Below are 21418 nucleotides of genomic sequence, written 5' to 3'. Positions count from 1 at the left end.
GGGCACCGGGGGGGTGGGAGGATGGCTGGTGTATATTAATGAGGGAGAGCCTTACAGGAGGGCGGCAAGGCGTGGTACGTGTACAATATGTTATCTGCACCAAAAAGCTTATCAAACTCTCACCAAAAATGTCTCAGAGGTTACTGCAGAAAAATGTTGCGTGTTTAAAATTTTGAGCTCGTATTTGTAATCATATTAAACTGCACACATGAATTAAAACTGAATTAAAGTAACTTGAAACAGAAGCGAAAAGAGCTCTGATAATCCTCCTGTCTTCACGGTGTTCGGCTGACGCAAATAAAGCACCGTGATCAAGAAAACCGGACGTTTATTGAGAGGGCGATGAACAGGACAGCTGCCGTTCCACTGAGACTGAAAGTTAGCTGGAATTGCCGCAATAAATATCTAACTATCACTGGGTCAATTGTAAAACTATATAGCATGCAAACTGACTTTAATTACTGACTTCTTAAAGCCCATATAGAATTTAAGACTTAAGAGTTTAAGACAAAACACACTAAAATTAAGCTACCCACGGTTTGCCTTCTGGATCCTTCCAGACACATACAAGTAACATCAATGCACCTGGGGGGACCGTCTGAGAGGGACACAGTTTTCACGATGGAGGCCTACCCTGCTCTACCTGACCTACTAGCTGGTGGCATTTAGGGACAATTCTCCTGTACAAGAATGTATGGGGGGGGGGGGGGGGCACACTCTCAGACAGAAGGGCACACTCTCAGACAGAAGGGCACACTCTCAGAGAAGAAAGCAGAGGAACGATACAAGAAGGATCAAGGGTAGCTACAAATGAATGTTGCATCAAACAAACAGATGTCATCCCTGAGTCCCAAAGACCAAGAATACATCTACAGGATTCCTCCATTTCATTTTCTAGTAACTGGTTCAAAGTTTATTACCAGTCGAGGAACCGAAGGAAGAGATTGCAGAGACGGTGAGCAGCAATGCCACAGGAAAACTGTCTGAAGTGCATCCTTGAAGGTAGCCAGTATATGTCAGCAGTTTCTTCAGCAATGTTTTTTACGTGAATAAAATCCTGTCCTGTGATTTACCGACATTGAAGTATATTGCTCTGAGAACAAGATACCAACTTTTATAGTTAAGCAAGACTTTTAACAACTCTGCAGTTTTTAATGGTCAGACACAGGAATGGCACATTGGTCGCACTGCTCTGGATAACAAACCTTTCAGGGTGTTAAACAAGAAGATTCGTTGCAAATGGTCATAAGTCTGGGTGCTGTTTTACCGTGCCTTAAATTAAACCAAAAATTTTACATTATCAGTGAAATTCACGCTGAAATTAAGGATGAAAGTAACAAACTGTAAGATGGAATGAAAATGTGCTGTAGCCTTGAGGGGTATAAATAAACAGAATTCTGTCTTTATAGGGTGAATTCAGGTAAGTAGTGGGCCGTCTCTGGGAGTCCACCCCGTGCACAAACTGTAGGAATCACACCAATTTAAACATAACTAAGAGTCTTGTATTTCTTCAAAGCTCAATATGAAATTAATTACAAAATATTTCAACACATTTTAACAAAAAAAGTAGCTTTAACCTTGGAAATTCCATATCAGGAAAAACGCATTAGGCTAAAGCTTCTTATAAATGTTCATATTTAAAAAATAAATCTTTAATGAATGTATTATAATCTGAAGATGAAATCAAAGGGGTGGGTAACATTTAAAACCATTAAAAATGTTCAATTATTCAAAGTGTTAAATTATCTTAAAGTATTAAGAATTACGGCATCATTATCAGAGTGCTGCTAACTCCCAGCGTGTTTTTCACACTGCTTTGCAGGGTGGGGTATGGTAATGAAACCCCAGGGGGGGCAAGCAGCCTGCACCTCCTCCACGGCTCACACTCCTGCCACCTCCTCAGACACGGATTTGTGAAATGGCCGCTTTTCCCTTCATCCCGAGTCTCTCCCAGCCCACAGAGGCCCCTTCCCGCCCTTCCCTCCTGTCCCTCACTGTGCCGACTGCACTTCTCTACTGGGGCCCATCCTCTCTGTCTTTTATTTCCGTCTTTGTAATTCGTCATATAATTTAGATTCTGCCGTCACTCTTTCTGGTGAAACCCTGACTTTACTTGCGTCTTGTGTGATGAACTGAAAGGTCCATCATGAAAGAAATAAAAACAGCAAATTGCAATGTTAGGGTTCAAGTTTCTTGTCAGGAACCACATAAATGTGTGATTCATATTAGATCTAATAAAATAAGGCCAGGATAGTAAGAAATCTTCTAATATGCTATTTTTAGTAAATACAGTACCAGTAAAAAATCTGGACACACCTGCTTAAAAACATTTGCTTTTCAACCAGATAATGTCCCAAAGCACCTCGGGATTATGTACATGCTGTATGATCTTGTGAATAAGGACAGAGACGGAGTGCTGTGACAGATGGACCTGCCCCCCACAATCCCCCCACCTAAACCCTGCAGAGCTGGTTTGGGATGAGTTGGATTGAAGAGTATGAGTGAGGTAGCCGATCTGTGGCCAGAACTTGTGGAAACTCCTTCAGGACTACTGGAGAAGCTTTTCAGGAAGTTACATCTGGGAGATTGTCGGAAGAATGCCAAGAGTCTGCAATGCTCTCATCGAAATAATGGGGGTTATTTTGCAGACCACAAATTGGCAAATTTTAAGAACATTTCTCTGGACTGTTGCAATATTTGATATGTATTAATTCATTGGCTCGAGGCCTTTTATTATAAGATGACTAAGATGTAAAACAGAGAATGCAATAGCAGCCGCTGTGTCCAGGCTTCTGACTGGTACTGTGCATTTATAAATCTGAGATCTGCTACCTTTCCAATAATGTACATGTTCTGGACATCAGAGAAAGGCGTTTCTTGGTTTTTGGACAAATGGCGTGCATCTGCAGACCAGGCCAATGCTGCAAAAACCGGGCAGTGCCACTTTACAAACTACCTGGATCCACCCAGCAATGTGTCTCCATGAGGCTGGAGATGGAGTGAGATGGGATGCTATTCACCATGATCTGCACCTGGCCGTTCTTGCAGGAGTCGGGTGAGTTCTCGCTGTCGTCCTTGCACACGCCCATGCGGCACCGAACTGCGTCCTGCACCTGCGTTTAGGGGTGTTGGCGGGGGAGGTAAGCTGTTAATAGTCACGTAGCTTTGTGCTACGCTAAGCATCTGTGGGGCGTTTAGTTGTTATTGCATCTTTACGCATCTTAACCATCGATCGTTTCGCTGGTAGCTTCCCCACCCACCGGAACGAGCCGATAAACAAACACGCGGGATATTAAAAACGCCTCGTGTTGAAGTATGTTAAAATACACGCGCTACGTGAGCGCGCTGTAGATACCGCCACGAGCGATGTCGCCTTCCAGCTCGCGCGCTTCCAAAGCCCGTTAGCCTTTTACCGACTTGTCGTTGGCACAACACCACACATCCAAAGGCCAGCACTCCTGGCTTTGCCGGATCCTCTGCCACGCTGCGAGCGAGCATGTGGGTGTCTGCGAAAGCATGTGCTCCGCGTGGCGTGCCGCTGAGTGGGCTGTGTGAGTGTGTCTGGCCTGTGTTAGCGCACAATGCGTCTGTCCAAGTGTGTGTGTCTGGGTCTGTCTGAATGTGTCAGCTTGCATGCAGGTCTGCGCGCCTCGGCCTCTGTGTGCCGTTGTGGCGAGAGCCTGTGTGTCAGTGAGGCTTCAGCTTCAGCTGGTCTAATCACCTCCATCTCCACAGCTGTGTCCATGCTGGTCTTTGGAGGACCTACTCATAGCTTCCACTTCTCCATTGCTGCCACATGAGGGCGTTTATATTAGATTCGTTATAAAGTAATGGAATGAGTTCAGGCGCCACACAAGTAAAGGCACAGAGCTTTCTGACTGACTTGACTCTTAGTGACTGTTACCTCTCCCTCCCCAAATTCATGTTAACTAGAGCATTTACCCCTCTACAAAAAGCCTCTTTCTACACCAAAAATCCATACTACAGTGATCCCCACCTATCGCGGAAGTTATGTTCCATACCCATCAGCGATGGGTGAAAATCCGCGATATAGAAACACCATATAACTTTTTTTTTTTTTTTTTATAGTTTAAGCCTTAACATATGGTGGGGTGCGATAGCTGAACCGTGATGTAGTGGGGGGATCACTGTATTTAGTATTATTACTCTAATTAGAGTATTTATCCCTCTGCAAAACCCTCTTTTTACAGTGCTACCTCTCACCAAAAATCCATACTATTTAGTATTACTACTCTAATTAGAGTATTTAGCCCTCTGGAAAAAGCATCTTTTTACAGCGCTGCCTCTCAAAAAAAACCCCACATTATTTAGTATTATTACACTAATTAGAGTATTTACCCCTCTGCAAAAAGCTTCTGTTCACAGTGCTGCCTCTCACCAAAAACCCACATTATTTAGTATTATTACTTTAATTAGAGTATTTACCCCTCTGCAAAAAGCCTGTTCACAGTATTGCCTCGCACCAAAAATTCACAGTAATTAGCGTTATTACTTTAATTAAAGCATTTACCCCTCACCAAAAACTCACTTTAAAGAACATAACCCCTTCTCAAAAACTTATTTTAATTATATTGTATTTAAACATTACAAAAAAAACAGATTAACAACAGTGTTACCCCCCTTCCCAAAAAAGTTTTAATTAGGGTTGCCCCTAAAAATTCAGTTTAATTAAAAAGCAGAATCCCTCCCCTAAAAACGGACTCACTTTAATTAAGTCAGCCACAATCGTAAGCAGAATCTTAGGAAACAGCGAAGGTAAACAGATGTGAGATTAAAGCTGTCATACCCCCGAGCAAACATTTATCCCCAAACGCTAAAATTACATTTCCAGGGGTATACAAGACTAAATACTAAGTCACTTTGGATTAAACTTTTGAGCAGCACCAGTTAAAAAAAGAAGGCGTAAATAAACTATTATAGCATTCTTAGAAATCTGCTGTTTCATTCTGCTGAAACACTGTGAACGACACGCATTGTGTATTTGGAATTAAAGTAAAAGAAAAAAAGACACTTACACTACTCTGTCTTTTACGATGACTAACATGTTTTTTTTTAGGTCCCTATTCTAAATTTGTTTCAATATAATTACCAAAATAATTCTGGAATTTATTGCTATCCTGTATTTTGGGATGTCGACTTCACATATACAGTTTGGTGTTCCAGCATTTGCCAGTTGGCCTAGAGAGCACACTGCTGGGAATTAGATAACGGCCATGTTACATTGTGGGCACAGAAAAATTTAGCCGGCAAATAGCACACAGTATAGAGAATGGAAACCAGAGAAGCAGATAACAGGAATCATACTAATCTCATCTTGATTCGGAAAACTGTTTGCTGCAATACACAAAAAAAGCTGGGCCTTCCTTGCGGAATCAGTAAATGATAAAGGAAAAACCTTGGGCCCAGACTCGCTTGTACTTCTGTCCACGGGATCTCAGCCTATTCAGCTGAGGACTTGCACATTACGGCGGGCGGGATGATCACGTAAGCGAGCGTACTCACCTCCCGCCGCAAGGCGCAGTGCACGGTGATGACGACCAGGCCCTGCACCGAGTCGAAGACAGCAAAGAGCACCTGGAAGAGCGTGGAGCGACGATCGGTGATGGCCAGGACGGCCGACATCCAGGTGAGGGCCAGCAGGGGGAGCACCACGCAGGAGCTCCAAAGCGATGCCCTGAACGAACAACAGTGAGCAACAGCCGGTCACAGGGAGGGCTGCGAGGCCGCGGTCCACCCCCGCCCCATGCTTACTTGCTAGTGTGGTCTATTGCCACACTTAGCCGCTAGGCATGCTGGGACAGCTTCTGCTAAAAGAGGCTAATATGGGACATGCATCAGGGTTTGGTGGCGTATGGGGGATGGTGACGTTACGCACTGATGTGGGGATGGAGGGGAGGTGTGGCCACAGCGATGCGATGAAGGCATATTTGCACGTTAGCTCCTCTACTTCCTCCTTCTCGCACGCACCACACGCACACACGCGTGCACCGCGTACAAAAATGGGTTTTTCTGCTTGTGCCTGAGTGCACTGGGCTCGCATTAGCATAGCAACAACATCAAAGGCTTTGCAGCCTAGGCCTAATGTTAATGCATGCTGTCAATAGCCATAAAATCCACGGCACTTAGATCCTTTACCGCTATGCCAACATGACACACGATAAGGGACTGATCTGGGTGTGTGCTGCAGGCTCTCAAAAAAGCCTGAAATTCAGCAGCACATTAGCATGGTGTTAACTGCGTATAGTGTTAAACACCCCGTGTACATAATCTGGGGTTTCGGGGACATGGTGCTACTTATTGCTCATTTGGATGGAGAAATGTGGGTGTGGCTTGTAGAAAGGGGGTGGGGGGTTCTGGGACATGGTGCTACTTACTGCTCATCTGGAGAGAGAAATGTGGGTGTGGCTTGCAGAAAGGGGGTGGGGGTTCTGGGACATGGTGCTACTTACTGCTCATCTGGAGAGAGAAATGTGGGTGTGGCTTGTAGAAAGGGGGTGGGGGTTCTGGGACATGGTGCTACTTACTGCTCATCTGGAGAGAGAAATGTGGGTGTGGCTTGCAGAAAGGGGGTGGGGTTCTGGGACATGGTACTACTTACTGCTCATCTAGAGGGGAGAAATGTGGGTGTGGCTTGTAGAAAGGGGGTGGGGGTTCTGGGACGTGGTGCTACTTACTGCTCATCTGGAGAGAGAAATGTGGGTGTGGCTTGCAGAAAGGGGGTGGGGGTTCTGGGACATGGTGCTACTTACTACTCATCTGGAGAAAGAAATGTGGGTGTGGCTTGCAGAAAGGGGGTGGGGGTTCTGGGACATGGTACTACTTACTGCTCATCTAGAGGGAGAAATGTGGGTATGGCTTGTAGAAAGGGGGGGGGTGGGGGTTCTGGGACATGGAACTACTTACTGCTCATCTAGAGGGAGAAATGTGGGTGTGGCTTGAAGAACGGGGGTGGGGGTTCTGGGACATGGTGCTACTTACAGTTCATTAGAGGGAAAAATGTGGGTGTGGGCTTGGTAGAACGGGGGTGGGGGTTCTGGGACATGGTGCTACTTACTGCTCATCTGGAGAGAGAAATGTGGGGTGTGGCTTGCAGAAAGGGGGTGGGGTTCTGGGACATGGTACTACTTACTGCTCATCTAGAGGGAGAAATGTGGGTGTGGCTTGTAGAAAGGGGGTGGGGGTTCTGGGACGTGGTGCTACTTACTGCTCATCTGGAGAGAGAAATGTGGGTGTGGCTTGCAGAAAGGGGGGTGGGGTTCTGGGACATGGTACTAACTTACTGCTCATCTAGAGGGAGAAATGTGGGTGTGGCTTGTAGAAAAGGGGGTGGGGGTTCTGGGACATGGTGCTACTTACTGCTCATCTGGAGAGAGAAATGTGGGTGTGGCTTGCAGAAAGGGGGTGGGGTTCTGGGACATGGTACTACTTACTGCTCATCTAGAGGGAGAAATGTGGGTGTGGCTTGTAGAAAGGGGGTGGGGGTTCTGGGACGTGGTGCTACTTACTGCTCATCTGGAGAGAGAAATGTGGGTGTGGTTTGCAGAAAGGGGGTGGGGGTTCTGGGACATGGTGCTACTTACTACTCATCTGGAGAAAGAAATGTGGGTGTGGCTTGCAGAAAGGGGGTGGGGTTCTGGACATGGTACTCACTTACTGCTCATCTAGAGGGAGAAATGTGGGTATGGCTTGTAGAAAGGGGGGTGGGGGTTCTGGGACATGGAACTACTTACTGCTCATCTAGAGGGAGAAATGTGGGTGTGGCTTGAAGAACGAGGGGTGGGGGTTCTGGGACATGGTGCTACTTACTGCTCATTAGAGGGAAAAATGTGGGTGTGGCTTGTAGAACGGGGGTGGGGGTTCTGGGACATGGTGCTACTTACTGCTCATCTAGAGGGAGAAATGTGGGTGTGGCTTGCAGAAAGGGGGGTGGGGGTTCTGGGACATGGTGCTACTCATTGCTCATCTGGAGGGAGTTAATGTGTTTGAGGCATTTGTGTTTGATTGACTGGGGACTGGGAGGCAGGTGACATTCTCCATTCATTACAGAGAGCAGAAACACAGAGAATGGCTAAGAAAGAGAGAGAGAGAGAGAGAGAAAGAGAGAGAGGAGATGGAGAGAGGTACACCAAACTACATCCAGGGGCTTAGTCAAACACGTCCACACACACACACGCACACACCGAACATCTCACCCCACCCCTTCAAAAACGAGATGGGAGAGGAGAGATAGAGAGGGAGGGAGGTAACCGGCAAACAGGCCTTAGTGTGGCTGCTCGCACATGCAAAAGAACCAGTGGTGACCCCCACCCACTCCCCCAAACTGGCCTGGTTCTGTCTGTCCTTAAGGACCCCACTTCATTGGTCGAATCCCGTCCAGGGGCAGAAAGAGCCAGACCACCGGCTTCTGAAAATCACGGCAAAACTGCCGGCATGTCATGCCTGTATGTGATACGGGTCGCGTGGGTCCATCTTTAATTTATTGTCCAGGAATGCATTCACTTTGGCCGAAACACCTACACACAGCAAGGCTGAAAGCACAGCTTTCCAAAATAAAAGTTATATAATAAAATAAAGTTGCCTTTTAAATTTTTTATGAGCGTTTTTGGCAGAGGGAAGTGAATTCCTCAAGGACGTGTTTTTTTTGTTGTTGTTACAGCCACTACGAGGTGTATGACAGAGAGAAAAAGAAGGAAGAGAGAATGAGAGGGAAAGATTGAGAGAGAAAGAGAGAGAGAGACGTGGGATGGGACTGACATGGCGTTGCTGGTGGTGGCTCTGGAGAGCGCTGTGCTGGAGATCACCCCACACTTGGAGCATTTCAGGAGCAACCGGCTGCGCGACTCCAGCGGCTGACTTTCAGGACGGAACAAACCAAACGCACATCACGGGGTAGGAGGACACCACGTATAAGGATGGGGCAAACCAAACGAACATATGGGGGGGGGGGGACACCACGCATAAGGATGGGACAATCCAAATGTATATGATGGGGGGGGTGGCAAACCAAAAAACATACACAGCGAAAGGAGGACCAACCAAACATACATGTGGAACAGCACAAGAAAGAATAGTTGGGGGGAAGGTAAAATAAACCAATCCGTTGTGTAAGGACACGCATACACACATAGAGACAGATACACAGATATGCACACAGACGGCAGGAATCAAAGCACAAACAGAAGCAGATGTAAACGGATGGGAATACAAATATGCACCACACAGATAGGGAGAGAGGAACATTGAAGAGGAAAAAGGAAAAAAAGAAAAGAGTAAATTAAATGAAGTGCTAAAGCAGTGGCATGGATAACAGCAGCATCTGAGAGGCAGAGCCAGGATGGCGGGCAATGAGAGCGCTAAGCACAGAGAGGCAGGCGGGCTGGGCAGCCGCGAGCACTAAACACTGCCCTCTGCAGGTCATACACGGTCACGCAGCAGGCCTCCGCCAAAGAACAGCTACACTGGGGCAGGCTGCTGAAGATTGCTTTCATAAAAAACATAGTTCTGCACAGGTATACTGTCGCTCTGAGAAAGGTCGACTTGGGGCTGGGTGCATCTTCTGGGTGCACAACGGGGTTCCAAGTAAATCCTAAATATGACATTTGGGACTGAGGAGTCCTAGAGCCTAATCTGGGCATCTCTGTGCTGGGTGATGGCTATGGTTTCATTGACATGGTGTTTGGCTATCAAAGGAGAAACACCTCCAGACCCCATCATCTGCTGCGGGAGGCCTTTACAGGAACAGGGGAGAGAGCCGCTGTATTTATGTCACAGCCTAAAAATGTCAAATTAGTGACAGTGTGCACGGTGGTGGGCAGGTCTAAAGTTAAGACAATAACTCATTAGAGGAGTGTCTCAAAGCAGAACAACTGGCAAAATAAAACCGATATCACTTCCTCCATATTGCACAGAGGTCAAAGTCTGCGAGAGGCAGTGTGGCTCGGTGGGTGGCACTGCAGTCTGACACTGGCAGGGGTGTGTTCTCTGTTTACATGTTCTTCCTGTGTTTGAAGGTTTGCTTATTTATTCCACAATAACGTTGTCAGGTAAACTGGTGTCTCTAAATTGTGCATAGTGTGAGAGTGTGTACCCAGCAATGAACTGGAATATTGTCAAGCATGTACCCCAGTCCTGTACCCAGCCATGGACAGGCATCCTGTGTAGCGTGTACCCCACCCTGTACCCAGCAATGGACTGGCATCCTGTGCAGCGTGTACCCCACCCTGTGCCCAGCCATGGACAGGCATCCTGTGCAGCGTGTACCCCAACCCTGTACCCAGCAATGGACTGGCATCCTGTCCAGCATATACCCCAGTCCTGTACCCAGCCATGGACAGGCATCCTGTGCAGCGTGTACCCCACCCTGTACCCAGCAATGGACTGGCATCCTGTGCAGCATGTACCCCAACCCTGTGCCCAGCGAGGGACTGGCATCCTGTCCAGCGTGTACCCTAGCCCTGTACCCAGCAATGGACTGGCATCCTGTGCAGCGTGTACCCCACCCTGTACCCAGCCATGGACAGGCATACTGTGCAGCGTGTACCCCAACCCTGTGCCCAGTGATGGACTGGCATCCTCTTCAGCATGTACCCCAACCCTGTGCCCAGCAATGGACTGGCATCTTGTGTAGCATGTACCTCAGCCCTTTGATGGACTGGTGTCCTGTCCAGCGTGTACCCCAACCCTGTGCCCAGCGATGGACTAGCATCTTCTGTAGCATGTACCTCAGCCCTGTGATGGACTGGCATCCTGTCCAGCGTGTACCCCAGCCCTGTACCCAGCAATGGACAGGCATCCTGTGCAGCGTGTACCCCAGCCCTGTGCCCAGCATCTTGTCCAGCGTGTACCCCAATCCTATACCCAGCCATGGACAGGCATCCTGTGCAGCATGTACCCCACCCTGTACCCAGCCATGGACAGGCATCCTGTGCAGCGTGTACCTCAGCCCTGTGCCCAGCGATGGACTGGCATCCTGTGCAGCATGTACCCCAACCCTGTGCCCAGCGATGGACTGGCATCCTGTGCAGCATGTACCCCAACCCTGTGCCCAACGATGGACTGGCATCCTGTGCAGCGTGTACCCCACCCTGTACCCAGCCATGGACAGGCATCCTGTGCAGCGTGTACCCCACCCTGTACCCAGCAATGGACTGGCATCCTGTGCAGCATGTACCCCAACCCTGTGCCCAGCGATGGACTGGCATCCTGTGCAGCATGTACCCCAACCCTGTGCCCAACGATGGACTGGCATCCTGTGCAGCGTGTACCCCAATCCTATACCCAGCCATGGACAGGCATCCTGTGCAGCATGTACCCCCACCCTGTACCCAGCAATGGACTGGCATCCTGTGCAGCATGTACCCCAACCCTGTGCCCAGCGATGGATTGGCATCTTGTGTAGCATGTACCTCAGCCCTGTGATGGACTGGCATCCTGTGCAGCGTGTACTCCAACCCTGTGCCCAGCGATGGACTGGCATCCTGTCCAGCGTGTACCCCAGCCCTGTGCCCAGCAATGGCCTGGCATCTTGTCCAGCGTGTACCCCTATCCTGTACCCAGCCATGGACAGGCATCCTGTGCAGCATGTACCCCAACCCTGTACCCAGCAATGGACTGGCATCCTGTGCAGCATGTACCCCAACCCTGTGCCCAGCGATGGACTGGCATCTTGTGTAGCATGTACCTCAGCCCTGTGTGGACTGGCATCCTGTGCAGCGTGTACTCCAACCCTGTGCCCAGCGATGGACTGGCATCCTGTCCAGCGTGTACCCCAGCCCTGTGCCCAGCAATGGCCTGGCATCTTGTCCAGCGTGTACCCCAATCCTGTACCCAGCCATGGACAGGCATCCTGTGCAGCGTGTACCCCACCCTGTACCCAGCCATGGACAGGCATCCTGTGCAGCGTGTACCTCAGCCCTGTGCCCAGCGATGGACTGCCATCCCATCCAGCGTGTACCCTAGCCATGTACCCTGTGCTTCTTGCGAAAGGCTCCAATCCCATCATGACTAGCTAAGTGGTTATAAAAAACAAGAGGATATAGTAAATTATATTAATCCATATGTTCAATATGCATGAATGTTTTTTTGCTGTTTATTTTCAGGCCATTTTAAACATTTCCTTATATGGCTATAAATGCACTGCTGGTATAAATGAAGCCAGCATATAATGGACTGTTAACATGTTTAATACCTCATTTAACAACAAGATGTACTGATGACACAGTCATTAACATGTTAACATGCTAACTGGGGTTTTTCAGGTTTCCTAAGGCCCAGAATCACGTGCTGTTCTGTCTAATTCCTAACTGCGGTGTGGGCCAGGTGGTGAGGGGACAGCTGCATTATTCACACGCAGTGACACTGCTGTCGCTCCTGCCAGCCCCGCTGCTAGCGCTTTCAGAGTTAGTCGCCGTTACTCAGTTAGTAAGCACTACTCAATAAGCCAGTGCTGCTCATATAGGGAGCTCTACTCAGCCAAAACTACTCAGTTAGCTAGTGCTACTCTGTTGGCAAGTGCAACTCAGTTAGCTAGCTAGTGTTACTCAGCTAGCCATCGCAGCTCCCCGAGTTCGTCAAATGCATTATATTGTTATATAATAATGAAAACGGAACGAAATGAACTGAAGACGAAGGGGATTAGAAATGTTCATTACATGGATTATCACCGATCAGTGACTCACGATGGCAGTTTTTTTCTGATTAAAACATCACTCAATACTGGATTAATGTCACAATCGAAGTCTAAAAACAGCCTGTGTTTTATTTGCGACAAATAAAAACAGTGGGAGTCAGCGTCTCCTTTTCTGCCAGAACAATGGGAAGATTATAACCATCTAAAATATAGGCTTATCTGTAACACAAAGGAACCGCAGCGTTAATCAGCACTGTGAGCCGTCTGCCAATCAGGAAGCACAAACAACAGCATGCAGTGTAACGGGTGCAGAGGCACTTGTAGGATATTTTTTAAGGTGGGGGGGGGGGGGCATAAGAGGGACCATTATTCATACAGAATAGCTAACCTCATCATTAGCCATTGAAATATTTGAATCGGTGAGTGACAGGGGAGGAGGTACACTGTAGGCTAATCAGCTTTCAGCTGGGTCCCTGTAGCCCCGCCCCTGCACACCCCCCCCGGATCATCATTGGGTTGCTCATGTCCGGCCTAAAAGCACAATGGCAGGAGCCCCGGATTTGCATAAGAGGGTAGAAAATGCAGCCATTGTGGATATCAGTTGTTTTGCTTCATTCACAGGCACCCAGAGTGAGAGAGAAGCTCATTAATGGGCCGTGCCACAAGCACTGGGGGTTACGGGAATCGTGCCACTAGCAAGCTAATAGGGGGTGCGTGTGTATGTGTGTGGAATGGGGGGGGGGGGAGGTCTGGCTGAGTCACAGTCATGACAGCAATGGTGCTAATATGATGCCACGGGCAAGGGGGGAAAAAAAGCCCTTGTTTATTAAACAAAGGGCCTTCAGCGGCCCCCACCACTGCCTGCCAGGCTGCTGGAATGCCAGCGTGTCCATTAGAGGATTGTTTCCGGGTATGGATCGATGAGCGCCATTAATAATGCTGTCAAGAAGCAGCCCCAGACCCCGATGGCCTCACTGCAGCCTGCGGGGGTCAGAGATGGCGGCTTCCAAAACGCCGCCGCACCTGAAGACCACGTTTCTCCGTGACCGGCCCTGCTAAGCACTAATAAGGAACACTCAGCAATACCGCTGTTGATGCGGGATGTTTCTAACCCTCCGGGAAGGGAAGCCTGTAGGCAGGGTGCTTCCGCCTGCTCTCACCTACCCGGCTCTCTGCTTCTTGGACTTGTCCGAGATGCCGTCCCTCGCCATCAGTTTGTTGAAGACCACAATGCCGATCAGCATGTTGACCTGGAAGAGAGGCGTGCTGTCACATGTTGAGGGAGGGGCGGCCGAACACGGAGCAGCGTTTATGGATAAACGGGTGGACGGGTCAGGACTATGAGGGTGGCGCCCGCTGTTTTGCTCATCGCTCTACGTGCGGCTGCCAGGCAGCAGGACGTCGACCAGTGCCAGCACTATGCAGTGTCTGCTAGGCTCTTCCACCCCACTGCGTTTGGTCTGTCCTTCAGCAGCCCGGCAGGTGATGCCGGCCTCCCTTCCCCAGCTAAAAAGTCGAGCGCGACAGGGTGGCGTTGCTAATGCGCTAAGCTGACAAAAAACTGACCTACGGGCGCACGTATTTTCTTGGAAAGTGGGTCCGTGCTCAGTGTGAATGGTGTTGTGCCTGACATTGCTGCCGCTGATCTCTTTTGTGCCTTTCGGGATGAAGTACCGACACCTCCGGGCTGGGCTCTTATCAGATGGACTGTGTCAATAGCTACCCGGTTAGCGCACACCCACACACGCGCAGGCAGAACATTATGCTAATTCCACCTTAGTAACTTTGAGAGGTTGGTAGTGCTTACACACCCAGGTGTCCGTGTCTCCAAGCGTATTGTGTGCCTGTTCACATGCCGCTAACGCACAGCCCATATGCAAAACGCAACTGCTTACTATTCTATGATTTCCCTAAGGCAGGATTAATTATTTTTCCATTAATTAGTTATTGACATCCCAGGAGGTGGGAAAGCGTGTTGCATGTGCTTCCAGATGCCTAAACGCGTTTGCAGCTGTGTTTGTGTGTGTGTGTGCGAGGGCCTGTGTATGCGTCACCAGACGGTGCCAGAACATGCGAACAGCAGAAACTGTCTCAAACTCTGAGATCAAAGCTAACAAAGCAATGCAGCATCAGAGTCTGTTGTGCAGAGTCTCCCCAAAGCTCTCGCTGGGAATTACATGCATAAATAGACGAGCGCACTGGGACACACCTACACACTCTGGCAAGAGACGCAGTGCATTGCAGTGATGCCTGCCAAGCTACAGGAGTGCATCAGTTAGGGTGCCATGTTCTAAGGAGCCGCCGACCTAACAAACTACTGGTGCCAATCCCCCCACTGCCCAGTGCCCATCCCAGTATGGGGAGAAATATGGGCAGTGCAATTGTCAGGGGTGGAGGGGGGAGAGCTACTGGTAGCAGGGACGCTGAAGAATTACCCGCTCTGCCTATTCGCCCACAAATCCACACTGACAGAAAGTGATGCATCATAGGATGATGTTACTACTGGGAGACTCACCAATACGATGACGGCAGCAGGCCCCACAAAGGCGTAGAGCAGGCCTCCTTCCAGGGATAGCCAGCAGCTGTGGGTACAGGAGGGGCAGGGTTAGTCCGCACACGCTGAGGCAGCCGCAGGCTCGGGGCCAGTCATAGCACATTGGCAGTGACTGCCAGGCGGGCAGAGGTGCGACCGCGGCTTTGGTCACAGCATAGGCACGATCGAAATCCAGTCACATGACGTCAACGTCGACAGGACGCCCTCCGTCACTGAACTGGAACTGAACCGAGTTAAGTCACATTTCCTGACATAAGCCTTAAACGAGGCTTTTCAAACATGGCATGTAGCCAGCAACCCTTGTGTGGCCTTGTCATGTGATGTGAGGTGGTAGATGAATTGGGCAGAGGTGAATTATGGGCAATCCTAAAATGCGCTGATGCGGTGAGGGGGAGCACTCACTAGTTGGGGGTGCCGTAGCCCCTGGCTCGGGTGAATCCCACCGAAACGGCCACGACGAGAGCCGGGAGACCTGGAGAAGAGGAGGAAGCAGGGAAGGTGAGAGTCAAGCGAAGGAAATGTTGTTTGGTCCGGTGCCACCCCCCCCCCCCCAAAACTGACACAGTACAAATACTGATAGCTACCCAGCAACATACCCAAATGTCCAGGGAAACAACACTGTGTTTCCATACATATCAATCCACCAGGAGGGGCCCCCAGCCTCCCCCATACCGTCACGGACAGGCTCCAGGCCCTGCCACTACTGTCAAAAAGGAGGCATGGATGAACTGTGTCCCCTACTGATGTGCATGATGCAGGACTGGGTTTTAGTCTCCCAAACTCCCTGGGCAATTGGTTCTACACAAAGGAACAAAAAATACTAACAGGAGACTCTCTCCGGAGCGAGACCCCCTCCTGGCATTAACCTCCAGCGTAAGGCTTAGTGTGCCACCACTGGCAGCTTCTCTGCCCCGAGGCATTGAGGATGTGGGTGCTAGACACCATAAATCACGTAGGCGTTGGTGTCCCACCTTAATTAGGCTCATCAGCTACAACCCCCCCCCCCCTGTTTTGCACCTGAGTAGAAACTTGTGAGCCTCGCCTTGTATGCTTATTAGCGAGGCGCTGATTACTGCGGCAAATTAAACACAAACACGGAGCGATGAACTGATGAGAGAGGAGTGTGAAAACTTGGCGAAATTAGGCTAAACAAGCGAACAAGGCTGCTTTTTCGTTCCCAACGCTCCTCATCAGTACCCCTCAAGCTGTGTGTTTTAGAGGGTTCTGGTTAGCGTGAAATAAATAATTTACTATCTCATCAAACAGTTTTGCAGTAATGCCTTATTTCTTGATGCATTTCCATGTCGAGCACAATTTTTCTCCTAACGTGAAGCCTTGATAATGCTGCCATACATGTGCTTCGAAACATTCAGCCCCGAGAAACATAATCCATTTTTAATGTCGTACCTTCAGAGGGCATCTCTGAATTAATAAATCCGCCCGTTTGATCAATAAATAAAGGGAGTTGAGGTAAGTGCTGAAATATCTCCCAGGATGCTCCTTTCTAGAGAGATGTTGCGCTCAGATTTAAAAAAAAAAAGAGCAACCCACCCGATGCCCATGACTCACACCGTAACTGGCCGAGATGGGAGGATGCTGCCATAGTGACGGTTGCCCTGTGATTCAGGTCCCTGCACCAGTGCCCAGAATCGTACAATTTAGGAGCGACTGCCTATTGACTTGGCAGGGGCTATATAATCAAAATATTTTCTGGAGACTAAAATAACAATATCTGAACTGAAAGTCACCTTTATTATGTTACAGAACATTGCTTATTTAAGAAGAAATAAACAACAATGCTGTTAGAATAAAAAAACAAGTGAAGGAACATGTTGCTAAGAATTAGCGGCTGCTGACACAGAAGCTGGCACTGCACTCCCAGCAGAGAGCCGGATTCTGGGAGATCATTTGTCTCGGGATCCGGAATTTCTTTAAAAAAAAAAAAAAAAAAAAAAAAAAACAAGAATTTCAGGAAGGGGGTGCTGGGGGTGGTGCAGATGCTGGCGGCGGGTGTCCTACCCCAGCCAAGGCAGAGGAAGCGCTTGCGAATGAGGCGTGACCTCATCTTGCCGGTGACGGCCATGTAGGACTGCCACGCCTCCGTCAGCACCCAGCAGAAGGACGCCAGGAAGAAGAAGTGCAGGAAGGCCGCAGTCATGGCGCACAGCCCCTGTGGGGGGGCGGGGGAGGGGGGAGGGGGGAGGTGATAAGCATCTCTGTGAACACAAACCTCAGGGGTACAGAATAAGTGTCCCTGAAACACCACTCCTGTTCAACAGCTGAAACCTTTGCCATGGCACCTCCCCCAGTCGACAACATTTAACCCTCACCATCCTCCTGCCCCTCCCGCCCCCCCCCACCACATCAACATGTTTAACCCTTGCCAACCCCCCCTCCCCCAGATCACAACTTTAACCCTCGCCATGTCCTTTCGGAACTTGCTTTCGGAACGCCTCAGTACCACCCCTCTGAACACACACTAATATCTGGACTGTCTCTCTTCAAATTCCTCAGAACTGCATATACAAACTACCTCTAAATTGCAACTGCACTTTACTTACTTATAATGTTTACAACTCTGCACTATTTATCATCTCTGCACTATTTATTTACTCCCTGTTTTGCACCTTGCACGCCCTGTTACTGTAATTTTAAATGTACTATATGTTACACCGGGGCCATGGAGAAGCGTTGTTTCATCACTCTTTGTACATGTATGAATCTGCTCATAAAGTAACCTTGAACTCTCCTCCGTGAAAATCTTGATGTCAGAGTAATTCTACCACCGACCATGGGGGGGTGAAGGTTCTGCATTGGTCTTGCCTAGATCACTGGGACCTCGTGACAGCAGTGCCGACCATGGAGATCATGGTCACGCCGTCCAAACTAGATCTGACTAAATGGAGGATGCAGTAATTATGGCCCACGCAGCTTATCTGGTACTCCCATCCAGAGTGAGTCGCATTTTTACTCGTTTGTACAGATGGATACATCAGTAATTGTAAGTCCAGTAAGTAGAGTAATTAAGGCTGTATAAATAGGGAGAAATACGAGTTACTTTGAAAAAAACTGTTGGTTGCTCACAGTAATTAGGGGATAAAAGCAAATTCGTATCACATTTAAGACGCCTGCAACAATGTCGGTGTGTTGAAGTTTTCTGGTCACATAAACAAACATGCACTGAACGTGAAATCTGGGCGTCTGTTTGGGGGGGGGGGGGGTTCTTTTGGAGCCAATGGCGTAGGAGTGAGGTTTGTTTGGGGGGGGGGAGCACAACATAATAAATAAATCTTTAGTCTAAAAACACACTAAACTGCTCAAACAATAAAAAAAACATCCCTGAAAATCCCATGAGTCCGACACAGTCTTTCCATTCAGTCTGCTCCAAACACAGGGCTTTCCAACCAACCTCCTCATAACAGGAGCACTCTGCCCCTCCTGCCAGGTTGCCCCGCAGCCCCCGAGACGGACTCCTGGCCCCCACCACCCTGAACAGGACAAGCGGCTACAGGAGATGGATGGATGGGTCTGTGATTGAGTAACTTCTGGTGGCTGTCAGGGTTTAAACTAAAACATGTTTGTGCATGTTGTTAGGGTGTTTTAAGCATCAGTAATGATATTTTCCATTGGGGGGAGGGGTGAATAAAGTCAAATTAAACATTGGGAGGTATGTTCATTTTTAAGAATGTAGGGATGTACAATCAAAATAAAATAAAATAAAAGACTTAACTTTGTCCATAAAAGCCTGAGTTGTGTCCATGCATTATTTCTTGACAATTTACCAAGAAATGAAGAGGCAAACGCCCCCCCCCCCCCCCCCAACCCTCACATGCATTCCGTGGGCCTCGAGCACATGTCCAGCTGGCTGTGCAATCCTGAGTGTGCGGCAGGCACAGATCCCAGAGCCATCGAAGGCTGCGAACTCTCAAGGCAGCGCTGTCTTAATCAATAAGTCATGGATGCAGCCAAATAAGGGGAAAATGTCCTGAGCCCCTAGCAAGAGCCACTCGTCTCCTCGACCTGTGCCAAACGCATATAGGATACTAGCAACGTAGCGTCAGGCTGGGGGGGATATTTAATGGTTCTTTTTTTTGTTAAAAAATACAGTCATGAAGAGTCTATTGTTAAGTCCCCACTCTCACCTTCTGCAAAGAAGCATTTTAAAATTTATATTTAAATACACGCGTTTTAATAAACATTTAAATAATCTGTGTATGAAGTCATTAGCAAACCGTGCACATTTCCACAAAGCTGCTATCACACTGTAAGGTTGGTGTTTTATTCCAGTTTAATGTCCCCATTTCAGAATGTCTCTTTTGATAGTGCCCATTTCGTGCCGAAATGGCCTATCTGTGCCACCCTCGGATGACATAAATGACAGAAATCGTTTGGAGTAGATTTTGAGACAAAAGGATTTCACGTTTATCAAAGAAGGGTATTTTCCACACCGAAGCAGCCGGGCTAAAGCAAACAGCCGCAGTTTCGCCTCATTCAGTCAGAAGGCACAGCTGTTCAGAACATTTAACCGAGTGGCTCAGTCGGTCCAGCCAAGAGCAAGCTGCTTTTCTGCTATCAAAGGGGGTAAATTCACTCGGTCTGATTCTGTTTGCATGCATATTTATAGAACAGCTGCCAACCATTGTTTTTGAAGGTCTATCAATTCAAGGATGAATTGGGTTGGCTTGTATGTGTGGGGCACTCGCACGCAACATCACGCACATGCGTGCCAAGGACGGTGCGGCGTTTTCTGGAATTATCTGTAACGGCAATCAAAAGCCACTAGATCACCAAGCTGACAGACACACAGACACCCAGTAGCAGGACAGCGGGCAGAGCTGGGATGCAGACATGCCCCCTGAGCGGCCTTGAATCTGATCCCAGGACAGAACCTGTCGCAGAGCCCTTAAGAATCGTACTTTGTACTTTCCGTGTTTTGCTGAAGCGAAATTTCAAGCTGCGCCCAAAGTCACTTTGGATAGAAAGTGTCAGCTGAACAACCAAGAATTTTTATAGATCACAAGAACGTCGGTTCTAATTCAAGAGAGTCTAAGCAGAAGATGATAAAAAACAGACCATAACAGTGTCCAGTGTGGGTATCTCAGGTGTTTACTCTATAAACCCTGTTTCCAGAGACGTGCTCCACTGAATGCAGACAGTTTGGGACAAACTAATTATGTATGGAAACACTGCAGCCAGACAGGGACCAAATCATAAACACTCTGCTCTGCATTTGAAACGTCTGTCGTTTTAAATTGATTCCTAATTGTCCTGCTCATTGTGTTAATTGCCTCACCAACATAAGTGCTGGACACTTCAATTAAAATCTGAATATAAGCGAACGTCTGTCGGGGCGATTCCAAGTCTCATCTGGACGGGGTGCAGTACACCTGGCCAAGGCTATCGTGGGCTGAATTTGGAAACTGCCAGAAAATTAAGCATTTGGGCAATGAAGGGAGAGCTTAGATGTTCCTCCATTCCTACAAGTGCTCATCTGGCATCCGGGCCAGGCGCTGCACATGCCCGGTCCTCTACGGCATGAAGAGGCAGGCACGGTTTGATTAGCGGGCACAGCAGGACTGGCCAAGCTGGGGATATGTCACAGTAAACCTGAGAGGGACCGAGAAACGCAATGAGGGAGAGGCTGCACGCGGAGCTGTGCTCCTCCTGCCTGTCTTCCAGCACCTTGCCGGGCTCCGTACTCGTCACACTCTGCAGCCCACTGCCTGAAGAGGCAGTCTGCTGGACTGGGGTCACGGCGCGATCACCATGACTCCAGAGCCCCTCTGTCAAGGCTGCCGCTTCCTGTTACCGGCGGCGGGCAGCTGCCCACACGTAAGTGGGCCGGTTGGGCTCGCCCGTCAGGCAGAATCCGGAATAAAGACGTGACAGCGGGAGCCCCGCGCCTTCTGGACTGGCGCCGACGTCACCGGGCGAGCTATGAAAAGGAGCAGCCCTTTGGATGGTGAGATTGTGTGGGCAGGAGGCTCGCGATCGAACGGTGCGAAGGGAGGAAGATGACCTCTGTCTCTCTCAGACACAGGCAAACACCCACACCCACACACATTCACAGAGGACAATACACAGCCAAACACCCACACACATTCACAGAGTCAGGCTCACAGTGGCGGGGTGTTTTCTTGGCGCGTTAGTGTCTGTGATCAGAAGGTCATTGGTTTGAATCCCAGGACCAGCAGACTGATGCCACCACTGGGCCC

General features: G+C 49.0%; 1 protein-coding gene across 1 annotated transcript in view; it reads right to left on the bottom strand.

Moving 5' to 3' along the window:
• adgrb2 (adhesion G protein-coupled receptor B2) overlaps positions 1-21418 on the bottom strand; it is a 208597-nt gene that overhangs the window by 17495 nt on the left and 169684 nt on the right. The window contains 7 exon segments of the mRNA XM_048993698.1: positions 3021-3113; positions 5524-5695; positions 8776-8874; positions 13814-13899; positions 15165-15231; positions 15606-15675; positions 17223-17373. Coding sequence (XP_048849655.1) covers positions 3021-3113; positions 5524-5695; positions 8776-8874; positions 13814-13899; positions 15165-15231; positions 15606-15675; positions 17223-17373 — 738 coding nt within the window.

The sequence above is a fragment of the Brienomyrus brachyistius genome, chromosome 23 (assembly GCF_023856365.1).
Source record: "Brienomyrus brachyistius isolate T26 chromosome 23, BBRACH_0.4, whole genome shotgun sequence".
Classification (NCBI taxonomy): Eukaryota; Metazoa; Chordata; class Actinopteri; order Osteoglossiformes; family Mormyridae; genus Brienomyrus; species Brienomyrus brachyistius.
The sequence above is the reverse complement of the archived record's forward strand: the minus strand, read 5'-3'. Positions and strand labels throughout refer to the sequence as shown.